General features: G+C 45.6%; 1 protein-coding gene across 1 annotated transcript in view; it reads right to left on the bottom strand.

The window, feature by feature from the left end:
- Positions 1 to 9,755: 9,755 nt before the first annotated feature.
- The window catches only part of EEPD1 (endonuclease/exonuclease/phosphatase family domain containing 1), a gene marked incomplete at its 5' end in the record, with an annotated part of 64,761 nt that continues 59,462 nt past the window's right edge, over positions 9,756 to 15,054 (bottom strand). The window contains 2 exons of the mRNA XM_080339302.1: positions 9,756 to 10,048; positions 10,157 to 10,351. Coding sequence (XP_080195428.1) covers positions 9,849 to 10,048; positions 10,157 to 10,351 — 395 coding nt within the window. The 3' untranslated portion in view covers positions 9,756 to 9,848. The remainder of the gene's footprint in view (positions 10,049 to 10,156; positions 10,352 to 15,054) is intronic.

Consider the following 15,054-nt stretch of genomic DNA (forward strand, 5'->3'; position numbering starts at 1 on the left):
CTGATGGAATAACTCTCCCACCCAGGACGTTATCAGCCATTGCAGCAAAGTGTTGAGGATGGGTTTTATGATCCATAGGAAAATCTGTGAGGAAAAGCTCTAAGTTGGTCGTAAGGTTTTTGAATAATCCCATGAAAGCAGCTTCTTTTTACATAGGAGTGCAGGTGCATTTGCAGTGGCTGGCTGACTGCTTCAAAAAAGAAAATGCACTCAACAAGCATAAATTTACTAAATTCGGTTACTTCCAAGGCAGGGACCAAGAACTGCTCACAGCAGCCTTAATTTTGTATTGTCAAAATTCTACATGAGCTGAAAGCCTTTCAGCCTCTGCATGCTAAAATAAAAGTAATTTTTATCTCCCTCAGGCTGTCTAGTTTGGTCACTGGTAACTTTGGCTGCCCAACTTTTAGAGCTGCACTGTGCAGACGTGGTGTTGCAGCGGCCTGACAGGAATCATTTGCAGTCACGCACCCACATGCTCCAGGCTTTGGTTGCTTTGCCAGAAGCAGCGAGAAAGCTACACACGGCTGAGGTCAAGCCAAAGATTGCAGTCAAAAGCTGGTTTTGGAGTAGATCAGGTGGAGATGATTTGAGCTACACCCACCATGAAATAATCTGGCTCACTTTGCTGACCCAGGGTATGTGAAAGGGCCAGTCCTTTCTGAAAGGGACAATTTTGAACTTATTTTTTTGCCCCCCTTACAGGAGAGATACTTGCCTTCCCCCAGTGACTTCTACATAAGCAAAGTGCTTTTCCCTCCCCGCCCCGTAGTAATATCTTATAATCTGTGTATGTACATAATGTGTCCTTGAAACCAGGAGACAGTGCTAGTCACCCTGCTTTGCCACAAAATACAGTTCCTACAGCCCGTTGTCCATCAGCCAGTTGACTCTTCTACCACTTTGTAGCCCTAAACGCTACTACAGGGATTTTTGCTTTACTCTAAGAACTGTCACATTTTCTCCAAAGCAGTGGGTGCCATTTAACTTCTTTTCTGTTCTGTTTCTGCTCTAGAAATAGATTTTTGTTGTGCAAGGTTCGAGTCTGGAAGTGGTCCATATCAAAGTAATACTGTAGCCATAGATAAAGATGTCAGCTTCTGTTTTCGGCATCAGATTTGTCATTCCTCCTTTGTAAAAGTGTTTAAAATTTTGAAGTGTAGCTTTTGTAAATTTTCCTCAATTTTTCCACTGTGAAGAGGCTGGTTACTAAGTCATGATACTGAAGTTCTGTAATGAAGCATATAGACAGCAGTGCACATGAGCTCATGTCACACAGTTTCAGGATGTCAGTGATATGATGACAGCCTTTCCGAGCAGTCTGGCTCAGTTGATTTGCTGTGTATCCACATGTTGCTACTTCGGTGTTATTCCTATACAGAAACCTGATCAACATTGGAAAAGCCTCCCCATTTCACCAGACCAATTTTAAAAGGTGTTTTATACAACTTTCACAAATAAAGATAAATGAAAGAATGACAGAGATGGGAGTACTGAAGTCTTATATCATGGCTGTGTGTGAGAGTTACTCTTGATGGCATTGCCTCTTCAGCTAGTTGCACATCCCAAGCTGTGCATGGAAGCGATGGTTTTCTGACACAGTTTTGAAAAACATCACTTGAGGTTGAAGTTATGAAGGGGCTTTTGAAGTCTTATATTGGGTACAGCTCACTCTGCTCTGTCCTTTTCCTATGATATGGTCTGCAGCAGCATTGGAGCCACTTGGCTGCGATGCATTTCTCAGCAACATCCATGCGGGAAAAGGCAACTCCAAATGTTATGCTTTAACACTTTGATCCACCTCCCTCTCGCCTGCTGCTTCATTTCAGGGCTCCTGGTCTCCTCTCATATTATAAAATGTGCTTGCTTATCTCCAGGGAGTCCTCTCATCTTCTTATGGTTCAGCTGCCTCATGTGTAAGTAAGGATAACATTTAAGGTCTGTGGGTTCTTTTTTATAGCAATACTTTAAAAGTCATTAGCTAATGTGCCTTGCAAGACAGTTAAATTATTATTGCCTCGCATTCCCCCTTCCCTTGCTAGCTAGTTCGGAAAACTCAGCCTGAAATTTCTCCCCTCTGCAAGCTCCCAAATCACCACTGTTCTCCCTCACCCATTGCATCCCAGATACCCCTTCTACAGTGTCAGCATCATGAAACACAATGTTCGAGCTTTGGTGGGGAGGTATATTTCAATACTGAATAAATAAATGTCACATTTGTTACAGGTGATCTGCACGATTTCTGCAACTCCAGAATCCTTTCCTCTGCACTCAAGTGCCAGGTTTGTGAAGCTGGATGCCCTGCAAGCAGGTTCAGGAGCAACTCAAGCACCAAGGGTCTCAGTGACGCTCCTGCCTGCATGGCAAGGAGGGAAAGCTGGAAATCATTTACATTAGAAAGCAGGCTGGAAGCCTGACCATGCACAGAATCAGGGTGGAAGTTGAGAGAGACACTGTCCAAGCCAAAAAAAAAAAAGGCAAAAGGAAACTGCCTGACCAAATTTTTTTTAAAGGAAGTGTTCATTTAAAAGTCTCTTAATAATTTTCATAGTACATTAGCACCAAATGAAGGACTTGAGTTCTTTTCAATATGCAGTTAAAAATGAGATTATGTATCTTTAATATATAGAGGGGAGAATCCATTTTGGCTTCACTGATCAATTTTATCTAATGTAATTATGGACTTTTCACAACTGAAAGTCTATATTAGATTAAATCCGGAAAATCTAGATATTGGATTTTAAAGCCATTCGTTTACAATGATTTGATAATAAAAAATATGCCATCACGGTTGCCTTTCAAGGCACAGCCATGCCCTTCCCATTAAAGCTGTCTAAATGAATTCCTTATGCTGCTGCTGAAATGCTTTTTATCTTCCCTAATCACATAGTGCCTCCAAGACACTTTAAGCTCCTTTTCCCAAAGTGTCTATGGACATGGAGGGCAAAGTACAGCATTATTTTAGCTGTTTAGATAATGCAGAAACCAAGGCTGAAGTTAGAACCGTGCTGGCCACCATACAAAGGAGGAAAGAACATGGATGGAGCCCACAGAGCCAGGCCTCACACAAGCGAGCAGGTCCTGGTTGGACAGACAAGATTTTAAAGAGGAAAAAAACCAATTCCTAAGAAAACACTGTAGTGGGAGAAACATGGCTGGTGTCAGGGGGGTGGCTCCAGGCCACGGAACTCCTCTGGTGCCACAGGGTCGGAGCAGGGCGGACACCTCCCCGCAGGGACCCTTTCTGCTGGCCTGTGCAATGCTGTGGGGCTTTGGAGGAGAACCAGAGGGCACAGGCCAACAGCAGCCCCCCTGCACAGCTCCTCTAAATGCAGCAGGGCTGGGATCACGTTCAGACCCTGTCACAGCAGTTCCCAGAAACCTGCACTTGGAGGGTCTCATGTATATATTATACATTAGGGCCCAATTCCCACCCCAAACAAGAGACACATCAGGCTGTCTCCTCCAGCTTACTTGCTGGTTTCTCCTGCTTGGATTTTGTCCTGGGCTCTAGCACTCATCCTTCAGACTGTGTTTATTTAATCCCAGTCCTTCACCTTCCTTTTTACCTCAAGAATACGTTCACTACCACATCATCCATCTTTGAGCCTACAAAGTCAGTCAATTCACTCCCACCCACCAGAAAAATCCCTACGTGATCTATGAGTCAACCTCTTCTCCTTCCTCTCCTATCTAGCAATATTTTCAAGCTGAGGTCCCCTGTATTTTTGATCTTCCTTTACAGCTTTCAGAAAACAAGCTTTTCCAGGTTTGCGCAAGATTTATCACCAGACACACGGGACGATGTGGAGAAGCCTCCATCTCTGATTGTCTTCTCCATCTACCCTCCCATCTCCATCCTCTGTCCTTTCCCAGCCCCTTTCTGCCCCACAGTCCTCCATATCCCAGCATCCTTTCTCAGACATTTCTGCACCCTTCTCCTTAGGAACCTCTGTGTTCCAGCTATGTCCTAGACGTGCATCACTTAGAGAGCTCCTGCACCATTCCTGACTGTCCATTGGGATGCTCCCAATTTCCCCCCACCCACTGTGCATTGACCATCTCTCACGCATCTCCCTCCACACTCCTGGAGTCTTTGAGGCTCATTCATAGGTATTCAACTATCCCAAGAGTAAAATAAATATTTTTCCTTCTGTTTTGAAGTAAAAGACATGGTTAGGTGTAGCTCTGGTCACACCTTCCCGATCCAGGGTCCTGCCCGTTACGTCGCTACCTTCCCGCTGCAGAAAGAAAGCTGCAATGGTGGATCCCACTAATGCTTATTTCTAAGCATAAAGCAAAACGTAGTGCTACAAGGATACTCACTACTCTCTCTGTCCCACGGGGGACAGGCAGGGAAAAGCACAGTGTGTACAAGCTGACCAGTATTGCCACCCTTTGGGTTTCCACAAACAGCTCCACACATCCCTCCAGGCACAGGGAGGAAACCTAGCACAACCGCTTCTCCTCCAGCACCTTCCTGACCCAAGGGAGCATTCCATGGAGGATAAGATTTCACTTTAAAGCAGCTGAAGATACATCACATGTAAAGGGGAAGAGTAGCATGACCACAGAATTACTAGGAAAATGAGTAATGACCTAGAGTTAAAACAATCAGGTTAAGCGAGACTAAACAAGAGTACCAAGGTGCCCAGCCTTGCGTATACTGGGAGTGATCATCAGGGGAGTGGGCTGATAACCTCAAACAATAAAAGAAGAGAGGTAAAGTAACCATCCAGCTGCAAGGCAGTCGCTCTTGTCTACCAGCATGCCCAGGGATGAACAAGGTCTGAAGGGTCAGTCTGGAGAAGCAAGAGCTTCTTTGAAGGCCACTCCCTAAAAACTGGTGGGAAACTTCAGTGAGAGCTCAGTGCTGATGCTCCTTGTGCTATCTCTTCACTCAAAGTCTGAGCAATATTGCAATTCAGGTCTGTGCACATTCCATTTTATTTTCTTTTCAAACAAGGCCTGTGCTCACAGCCAATAAAGAGGCATCTTTGGATGTCCCTCAGACTGGGAGTATCTCATCATGCAGGGTTACAAGATGGCCAGAACGATGACTCATTGAAGGGTCGCGCAACCACATATTTCCTAATTGTTCACGTAACCATGGGTACTCTGGAGTAAATAATTTTAGTTACTTTGATCCTACACAGGAGCTTTTTAACTTCTAGGTATGGATGTAAAAATGACTCAAGACATAAAACCTAAACATGAAACAAACAAGCATCTCATAACCTGATGATAAAAAGGTCTGCTTGAAAGTGCATGTGCCTTTACATTATATACTGTCCTATATACATGTGGTCACTCTTAAGAGGCACCTGATTGCAGAGTCACAACCTCCTCACAGTCCTTATCACCCATGCAGCAACTGGCAGCAGCCACCATGTTGCTGGGAACAATGAAAGCATTGTGGAAACACCTATGGGAGGGTACCTGCCATTCCCTCCTACAAGGCACGTTCTCAGTGGCTCCAAAGTTACAAGCTCTTAAGCTTTATTATCTCCTAAAGTGTTTTAAGGAGAGGGAGGAAACCCAGCCCAAACCCATGTGGATGAGCAGCAGCACAGGCCGGGGTGAGCAGCCAAGGGCTCCATCTGTAACTGCAGTCATGTCCTGTGCTGCAGGATGTGGGACACAGCCCGGAACTGCTGGGTGGTGACAGTGAGAGTTGTGCAGCCTGCTGGCAAGGTGCTTCTGTCATCCCTGAGAATGGCGGATTCACAGAGTCGCTGCTGCAACTCTCCCGAGGACGAAAAAAGCTGCTGCAGGCTGTTTTTCCCACAAGAACCCTGCTTCGTAGTTGATGTGACTCGTCACACAGGGGAGAGCTTTCTGTTTTGCTTCAGAAAAGCAAACTAACACAAGCCTCCAAAGAAGTTTTTCCCCAATCTAGAAACTCTGCATGAAAGTGTGAAATCTGAAAAGTTAAAGGCTGGGAATGCCTGCATGGCTTTGACTTGCTCCCTGCAGCTATGGAAAAGCTCAAACCCCAAATATGGGATACTTCCACCCAATTTCCTCAGTGCTTGAATTTACAATCTCAAGTGCCCCCAAGCAACAGCAGCTGCTGCACCAGAGGCTCTGCTTCCCATTGCATCCAGCTCCTGCTGGTGCCCAGCATGGTCCTTCAAGGCACTAGTTATAAAGACAAAAAAATAACTCATTCTCAAAAGAAGGCATTTAAATGTCTAGGAAAACCTTGAAATCCCCTGGCTGACCCTTTTCTGTCCTTTTCTAAGAACACTGAGCATCAATTCCCACAAAGGCTCAAGAGTGACTAGACCAAGGCTGGTTACCTCCTGCAATCAAGCTTCTATCTGTGCTGCTCTAGGATTCATTCAACCCCCTGCTGCCATGGCCTGGTTCTTGAAAGTTCATTTCCAGGACAATTATTTAGTTGTGTTTAGCTCCACAGAGGTTTTTAGCAGCTCTCCATGATACTCCTCCTGCATCGTAACTCCTTTTTTTTTTTAGCCCATATGCATCACCGCTTGGTATGACACCGCAAAGCCAAGTGACCAAATGGACTTTTGCCAAATAAATCCTCCTAACAATCCCACAGGATAAAGCAGAGGTTTTGCCCTGAAGCAAACAGGTCAGAGCAAATAGGAAAGGAGAATAATTTGGCTATGGATATCTTAAAAGCCTTTGCCACGGTGAGCAAAAAGGAGAAGCCAAACAGCAGATATGGCCCCCTCAGTGAGGGAGGCACAGCTTTAAGCTCTTATTCCATCAGGCGCTACAAGGCAGAAACTCAACCTGAAAACTCAGCTGTGCCCCACCAGGAGCCACCTCTCAGAGGCTGCCATGATGAGAACAGAGGTCCCCTGCAGAAGCCACCGCTGCAGGGCCTCACCAGTCACAGCCACCACAGGCTGTGCATCAACTGGCAACACGTCACCTGGCCGTGAAGGTCTGGGGCTGGCACATGTCAGGAGGAGACAAGAGGTAGTGCTTAGTTGTAAGAAAGCAGCCAGGCTTCATGTGCAATGGGTAGAGAATTGCTCCACCACCCTTTGCTGTGCACTGGTGAGCTGAATTGCCTTCCAGAAGTGGCTGTACTTCAGAAAAAAAAATATATACCTGGACCAAATCAGGGTGTAACCGCTGGTGATGTTACTTATGAGGCAAGACCCAGCCTCACTAAATTTGGGCTACTGAGGGGAGCTCAAAACATGCAAGGTGTAGAGCCTATATCAGGCCTTTTGCAAGATAGACTCACTGTTTTATGCCACCTCCATCACTACTGCCTCCCTTGGCACTGCCATTGCAGTACAGCCACAAAAAGCTGAGCTAGCCTTGCTTCTACAATAAGCATCTTGAAATAAAATTGCTATTCAGGTTTGCTCGCACAGTCACAGGAGGAAACCAGTCGCCACTTCACTTTTGAACCAGCATAACATGACAAACAGTCTCAGGAACTCCAGAATCCATCAGGCTCACAACCACCTCATCGTCCTCCGAGGATGTCGCACACAAAAAGCAAAGCAAGCTTTTTAAAACCAGCAAAAATATCAAGGTGGTCAGGTACTGCTCCTTACCAACATGAAGTAACTGGACACATACGTTGTTCTGATGCTTCATGCAGGGCAGAACTCCACCAGTAGACATCAAACTCCTCTATACTCCTCCCTCTGACCCTGTAGGACCCATCTTACTCCAAGACATCTTTCTATTCACCAAATTATTGCCTTTTTAGAGCTCCCAGCAGGCTGGTTAGAGCAATCCCCCGATTACAGACCAGACTTGTTAATCTTTCCTACAGCTCACACATGGGTTACAGGAATGGCTCAGCTCCTCTTCCCTACCAGCAGCCCGTGCTAATCAGCAACTCATCAGCCAAAGCACTGCTGCTTGCAAACCACCACCCACACAGAAGACTGCAGGTGCTTCTTCAGGCTCTGGTGCTTCTGCATTTATCTGTTCCTGAAGGAGATTAAATAATGTATGGTCCTCTCAAGCAGTTTTTCTAGAGCTGTTAAGTCATTTCAGCCTTCAAGAATGTTATACTGGGGAAAACATTGCCAAACACTAGATGGTGCAAGACAGCAAGCAAGCATGTTCTTGGGGATTTTACTACTGTCTACCTCATGTGATATTCATTTGACTAAGGCAACTCTGTTTCAACTTCATCTATAGTTTGCAGTGGTCCAGTAAGAGTTGCTCGGATATTTGGTGTTGCACAAATTAAGGGTGGGGTGGGGTGAGGTGGTGGTGGTTAGCAAAATCATGCCTGCTGGAAAAGGACTACACAGCAGCAGCAAGGATCCAAAATGAAAGCTGAGGCCAAGCTCTCCTGTGGGCTTCTTTAATGGCCCAGGACAAATACTTACACCTCCCATTTTCAATGGGCAATGCTGAGTAAGCAAAGATGCATTTTTGATTTGGTACTCTGAACTCTTCATCATTTGCTTAAACACTTGAAATGCCAATGAAACCTCCCTCAGCCTGAGAGGAGAGTCACACCCAGGCTATTCCACCTTGTTCCAGGTTTGGTTTTGCATATAGTCAGAAAAAATGTTTGAACTATTCAAGCGTGTGTCTTCTCATGGGAATTTATTCAGTTGTTCCTACCTGAAATGAGACAACATTTCAGAAAGTTATGCTAATGGAAATACTATAAGAATATTAGCTTGTTTTGCTGTAACTCCCTCAGTTACATCATCTCCCTTGCTGCGTCACCTCTGTGAGGAGCAGTTTTTCTTTTAGAGCCCAATGAGTCGTTCCAGAGAGCTTTCCTGTCCACCCAGCAGCAGAATGTGTGGTCATCTGCAGCCCAGAGCAGAAGGCACTGGGGTAGCGGGCTGCTCAGTGCCTTTCACACTCATCCTCTTTCTTCCGCAGATGCTGAATTGCCTTTTTCCTCTCATTATAGGTTTCCCTTCTAGGTCAAGTATGACCTATTTCTTCTCAATGCAGAGCCCTGCTCCTAACACTCCTAGAGAAAGATTTAGGGCTACATCTCCTCGATCATTCTTCCTTGCTCCAGCTGCAGTGCTAGTTACAGAGCCAGAGGATAAGGACTGCTCCTGTGAGATCCCCAATATGGTGCAAAGCATCAGGCTCTGAAGAAATGGACCAGCTTCTGCCAAGGGATGAACTGGTGGTTTCCCAGCTCCCTAGAGCCAGTATGAAGGAAAAAAACCAACACTGTGTGCTGCATACTGAACCAAGAGCAAAAGCCAAGCTTCAGGAAGTCTTTCTGGAGCAAAATACACCCTGCCAGGAGCATAAGGAGAGAGGAAGAGGAGGACAAGAGGCACCCACCACCACATGGGGCTGTGGGGGAACAGGCCTTCTCTGGGCTGGGCTGGAGGGAGCACTCAGGCCTCATTTCAGATCACGTAGAGACCAGCTCTGGCAGCTTTTGCAAGTGCTGAACGGCATTTGCGACTTGCCAAGAATTTCCACAGTGTCTGTCTTTTTGGGGACTGTCTTATTCCCTCAGTTTACAAGGAGGCAATGGAAAATCAGCATCACCCCCCCCACCATCCACCCTCACAGAAAAGCCCCGCCTGGCTGCATTTTAGCAAAGATCCTGTACAGTATTAAAAGTACACTTTATTTTCTGTACAATTCTCATCGAAATCTCCAGGCATAGAAATGTCCACTGTGTGTCCCCAGAAAAAGCTGCAGATTGCTTTGCTGCCGTCAGACACCCCACAATTGTCCAGGAGGGGCACAAAGCCAGGGGCATCAAAATCAAGTGCTGATGCTTTCTAGGCATGGGGAGGAGAGTGGGAAGAAGAGAGAAGAAGAGGCAGTCCTGCTCCGTGGAGCCATGAGCAAACAGAGCCTTCGACTGCTCCATGGCGAGCAGAAAAGACACCCTCAAGTTCACGTCATCGTTCGTGCTTAGTGTGGGAGTCGTTGCGTTCGACCGTCACCCCATTTCCGTTCCTCGTCACATCCTTCTTGTTCCAGTCCTTTTCCAGGTAAAACTCAGCAAGCACAGGGCAGTGGTCCGAAGCCACCCCACCCCAGGACCAGTTATCGGGGATCCATGGGTTTGTGAGACCTTCTCGCACAACAGCCCAGTGGCCTGCGTGAAAAAGAATCACAGAGAGGATGATGAATAATATTGCCCACATTTGGCACACAACACTAACCTAACTAAACATTACACGACTTCACTAAAAAGCAACTCTACCTGTGAAAACCTTTTTCAAGCTCCGACTGATCCAGATGTTATCTAGTGACTTGGACCCTTGTGGGTTCTTCGTGCTGATGTTGGTGAAGGTGCTGGAAGGGACCAGGTGATGAAACTTCTCCTTTCTCAGGATGTCATGGTCGCTGCTGTCTGGGGCCTGGTTAAAATCTCCGAGTATTATTACATCTTTTTCTCCTAGAAAGCAGGAAAGATAGAAATGAATGGGAGGAATGGACATCTATTGCTTATCTACAAGAGGGAGAGAGGATAAATGGGAGGAGGAAAAATACAAATACTGAGAAGCAAAACCGACTGCTCTGAACTCCTGAAAGAAATGCTGTTAAAAGCATTTTTCACCGGCTGTTTACTCATGACCATTCTCTTCATGACAACAAAAAAGACCCAGTACATACTGCATTCTTGTTTTTAAATATAATCTCACTTATATTGGCATCCTTTGCTTGCTATTCACTGATAGTGACAAACTCAAAAACAAGCAGTTCTGGTCTTATAGGTTTTTAGAAATCTGTAAGTTTGTAAACGTCTTGTTTTGGTTTGTTTCTGCAAGAAACATATATTAGCTTTAACTTGTCCTAACATTGTCTTTTTATAGATTGATGTAAGATTCAAGGACACTTTTGTGAGGATCCAGGAAGACACAGCCTTATGCTGGCATAAGCCGAGTCCCAAAAGTACAGTGCTTGTTTTAACCCTGTGCATTTAAGAAATCCCAAAGAACAAGCCTGGGGAGCAGCCTCCAAGCCTGATGACAGAAGATGTGTTCACAAACCACACAGATACTCCCTGACTACAGAAGCTTTCCTCTGCCTGCCTGACTGAAGGGATACTACTGAACTTGCGATGTCTTGGACTTTGTTTAGGCCTAGACTTTCAAAGAAATGAAGGGAATGACTTGAAATGCTCATAAAAAAAAACCTGTCTTCATGTAAATAGAATTTTATTTCTAACCCTAATGAGGTGAGAAAGGAAACTCTGTACCCTAATTTCATATCCACAATATGTGCTCTCCTAGATCCACAGCTGCAGATGGAGATATCCAAAGTTCTGCACTGGTGTAAGAGGACAATGCACACGTCCCAGTGCCCATTTAAAACCACTGCCAGAAATGTTATTAATATTATTATTTGCTAAGATAATCTCAAGAATGCTGATAGCTCATCAGAGATGTTGCTGCACTGCAGCTTGGTCCTGGAGAAGGAGTAAGATGCTAAAAGGAGGCACAAAAGCACGAAAAATTATCCCAAAGCTGACTTCAGAGATGAGAACTATGCAATTCTGTAGGCTCTTTCCTTTCTGGGGCTGAAGTGTGGAGGGAGAGGGATGGGCAGATGGGTGGATTGCTTTACCATACCTAGTGCTCACAGGTAAACCTTGTTTTGTGCTGTTGCTGTAGAAGTAGCTAGCCAGGAGAGGGAGTGCAAGTCAAGAAACAAAATCTATTCCACTCCTGTCTTGCACAGCTTGACAGACTATTGGGAAAAGGCAGGAGAGAAGTGAAATTTATAGCGTATGACTTTTACACCCAAATAACTCAAACCATGTTGCTTGCTAAGATGCAGAGAGGTGATGAAACAGTAGTGAAACTATTTGTGGTTTCTCCACCCTTTGCGGGTGACAAATCATATTGGAAATGACAGAAGGTTTCAGTATTATTCTATAAAATGTTGTGACAGTGGCCTTCCCACCTTTAGAAGAAACAAAAACTCCAAACTGAGAGAGAGGCAGGGATCTTAACAGCATTATCTTCATCCCACACAAAATCTCTCCTATCCTATCCTATCCTATCCTATCCTATCCTATCCTATCCTATCCTATCCTATCCTATCCTATCCTATCCTATCCTACGGTACCCTACCCTACCCTGTCCTGCCCTGCCCTATCTGTACCCACAATTCTTTTAGCAAATCCTCAAGCCTATTTTCCTTGCATGAAAAACTTATGAAAAAAACCATAATCACAAGTGAAAATTTTAACTGACTGCTCCATTCTGGACAGTTTAGAAAAAGCACAGGCTAGAAGAGCCAGCACCCAGATGTATGCTTGGAAGGAGGTAAGAAGTCAGCCTCCTGTGTGCACAGGGAGGGAGTCACTGTATTCTTCACCCACTTAAATTTTTGCATGAAGAATAACTAAGCATAAAATCAAAAGGCAGCGTAAAGTTGCCAGATGGAACAGTCTGGGGTGTGTTAAAGAAGCCGAGACCCAATTTGCCATTGGGGAAGGAAAGGATTGCTTCTGGTCCCCCTTCACAGATCCTTCTGGAGCTACCTGTGATTGCGAATCACTGAGAAAAAGGCTGGGCAGCCCTGTGCTAAGCAGGGAAAGCAGGCAACAGCAATTTTCTAGATAACCACCAACTTAATTTTCCCTTGTGCTGGCTCGCTCTCAGCCCTGCTCCTGCCTCTGCCAGCTCCTGCGACAGCAATGCCATGCACGGTGGCCTCCTGTCTCGTCTGCCTGCTGCAGCCCTCGACAGACATCAAGCAGGGAAAGAAGCAAACCTGCCTGGATCCTCCTGGGTGTGTGACCACACCTAATCGGTCACTCCTGGGTCCCTCAGCTGGGGCAGGGAGCAGAGCTGCCAAGCAGTAGCTGCAACTCTCAGGGGTCTCATAGGTCAGCCCCAATACCTTTTGGCCCAACTTAGAAAAAGGTCTAGAAGAATGAATGCCTTTGCCCATACTGAGGGATGATAAATGACTGAAAACAGCAGTCACAATGTCCACAGTTAAAATCAGGTGGGGTGAAAAAAGAAAATGGAGACAATGCTACTGGTATTGTGATGTGATTTTCCTGCTTTGGACGAAATGAAAGCTAGAGATTGGCAGGACTTGTTCCTCCTCCTCAAGACCGGGTAGCAGAGGCTGCCTGAGCCAGAGGCTCCTCAGCTGATGCAATCAGTTCCTCCTTCTCCTCCTGCAGCACAGAGCAGCAAGCGCTCCCTTACCAACCCATCTTTTGCTGTAAAGGTCCCTCTCCACCCCCAGACTGTTATTGCCCCACAGGCACCCAAAGCATCCATCTGGTGGGATGTGGTAGCACACAGCCTGCAGCAGACAGGAGCGTGTCCCGTCATCTGTCAGGGGTGCTCCCACACACACTCATATGCATTGAGCTCAAATGAACCCTGCCCTTGCCAATGAAGAACTCTTCAGGTGAGGAAAAAGTCCGGTCTGTTTGCAAATGCATCTGCAAATTCCCTGAAGCGCCAGCGACTTTCAGCAGTGTCTGCAGGTGGCTCTCGGCCAGAAAAGCAAAGCGGTGCCTTAACTCATCCCTGTGCCGCAGTGGCTGAGCACTGTGGTGCCAACACAATTAGCTGAGGGACTTTCAGTGTTTGCAGAAGGTCTGCAGTCTTGAAATCTGCTTTCCTGCAGGAATCGGGAAACTCTCCTTTGCTTTGTGGCAGTCCAAAGAAGCACCTGTAGGACACTCTTCCTGACTTTCTCATGCCTTGAATGAGTGCACTCATGAATTAAACAGACTCTTAGACCCCAAAATCCTTCCTGCAGAGAGTGAGAAGCAGGTGATAAGAAGGATGTGATGGTACATCAGCTGCTAGGAGGCTCTCCACCACTGCTCAAAGGTCTTCTAAGCCTAAGGCCTGATGCTTTGGTAACCCATGGGATATGGCCAAACTGGACAAGAGAAGATGACAAAGCCAACACCCTGGTCTCTGGGTCCAGGCACCACCAGCACATCCAGAACAGCATCTGTGTGCTGGCCAGGGTCACCACACTGACGAACTGGTGGGGTTCTTGAGAGAAGGCAGAAGGGCTGCTGCAAGGAGTTGGCTATGAGCAGCCGACAGCCACCATGTCCCTCCAGTACTGCTGGAGGGAAATAAAGTGGGGAGGAAAGGAACCAGGACCCACTGGTCTGATGGGAGAAATATGGAGACTGTGGATAGTAACCACATTTCCTCAGATGCTCACGTGCCCCTCCATAAGAATGAAAGATAACAGAGCAGGCGTATGTTAGCCAAATGGGAGCAGAAATGCGAATTCACTGCAGTACCCACAGGCAAATCAGTTCTTGTTACCCATATTTTATGGATTGATTTGGAAGAAATTGAAGGTTGGTGGTAATTTTAAGCATGACATTCATTTTGGCAGGGTAATTCAGTAGTCCAAAGTAACATGTGCGCACTACTGCTTGTTTAGGAAATAAGACCTGCATCCCACAAGTTTGGAGGAATCTGAATATTTTTCTTTTGTGAAAGACTAGGCCAAAAAACAAATATGCTCCAGTAACGTGCCTACCATGTGAAAATAAAAACATGAAATAAAGAGAAGCCCTAACGCCAACAGTCTAAATTTAGACATGGTGGAAATGCAACTCGGTTGACTTCCAAAGAGCTACACATTTATTTGTGTCTCAGTTCAGCCTTTGGGGATTAAACAAATGATCCTTTTGTTTACCTCCATCCTTTCCAATTTCAAGGTACGTGGACAAATACTTAAATCAGTAGCACTTAAAAATAGCTCTGACTGACTCCTTGCAGCTCAAACGGAAAAACAATAGAACATGCATAAAAACTGCAAATACCTTGTGTTATACAAGAGGGATATTAAAGCTGTCAAGTGATCAACCTTGCTAAATAGAGCCAAGCTGAAAATCATCACGTATGTAACCTTGTAACCCTTTTGCATGTTTGGTTAAGCAGTAAATGAAGGGCTAGATTTTTCTATTCCTAACACAAGACCAGCAACATTTAGAATCTGAAACATGCTGTTCTGCTCCATAGGAAATTGAATTTAATTTGCAAGCTTCAAAGTAAGAAGCAAATTCTCAGAAATGAGGTAAAGAAATTCAGCTGCCTACTATATTGGTCAAGCTCAGATCTAAATTCTGGTGTCCCTTATACTGGTGTAAAA

The sequence above is a fragment of the Nesoenas mayeri genome (assembly GCF_963082525.1).
Source record: "Nesoenas mayeri genome assembly, chromosome: 2".
NCBI lineage: Eukaryota > Metazoa > Chordata > Aves > Columbiformes > Columbidae > Nesoenas > Nesoenas mayeri.